We start from the raw sequence: 259 nt of genomic DNA on the forward strand, positions 1-259 counted from the left end.
AAACTCAAGCAGCCAGATCCAAGGGCCGAGCGTACCAGGGCACCTGATGCGTGGACACGAAGATGTTCTGGCCGCAGGCGCCGTACTCCTCGACGGTGCGCCCGTCGGCCGAGTCGTGCACGAGTAGCTGGCAGGCGTCGGCCCAGCGCTGGGCGTCCACAGCGGCGGCGGACGACCAGCTCTGCGGAGGAAGGGTTTAGGTGAGGGGCCGTAGGGGTCGTCCGTGGGACTGGGCTCTTCATTCCATGTTGACAGACGT

General features: G+C 66.0%; 1 protein-coding gene across 4 annotated transcripts in view; it reads right to left on the reverse strand.

Moving 5' to 3' along the window:
• The window catches only part of LOC119592048 (cysteine-rich secretory protein 2-like), a gene marked incomplete at its 3' end in the record, with an annotated part of 63544 nt that overhangs the window by 6455 nt on the left and 56830 nt on the right, over window positions 1–259 (reverse strand). For all 4 annotated transcript variants that reach the window (XM_037940844.1, XM_037940845.1, XM_037940846.1 and 1 more), the window contains 1 exon segment: window positions 36–181. In XM_037940844.1, coding sequence (XP_037796772.1) covers window positions 36–181 — 146 coding nt within the window.

Source organism: Penaeus monodon, chromosome 29 (genome assembly GCF_015228065.2).
Source record: "Penaeus monodon isolate SGIC_2016 chromosome 29, NSTDA_Pmon_1, whole genome shotgun sequence".
NCBI classification, from domain to species: domain Eukaryota; kingdom Metazoa; phylum Arthropoda; class Malacostraca; order Decapoda; family Penaeidae; genus Penaeus; species Penaeus monodon.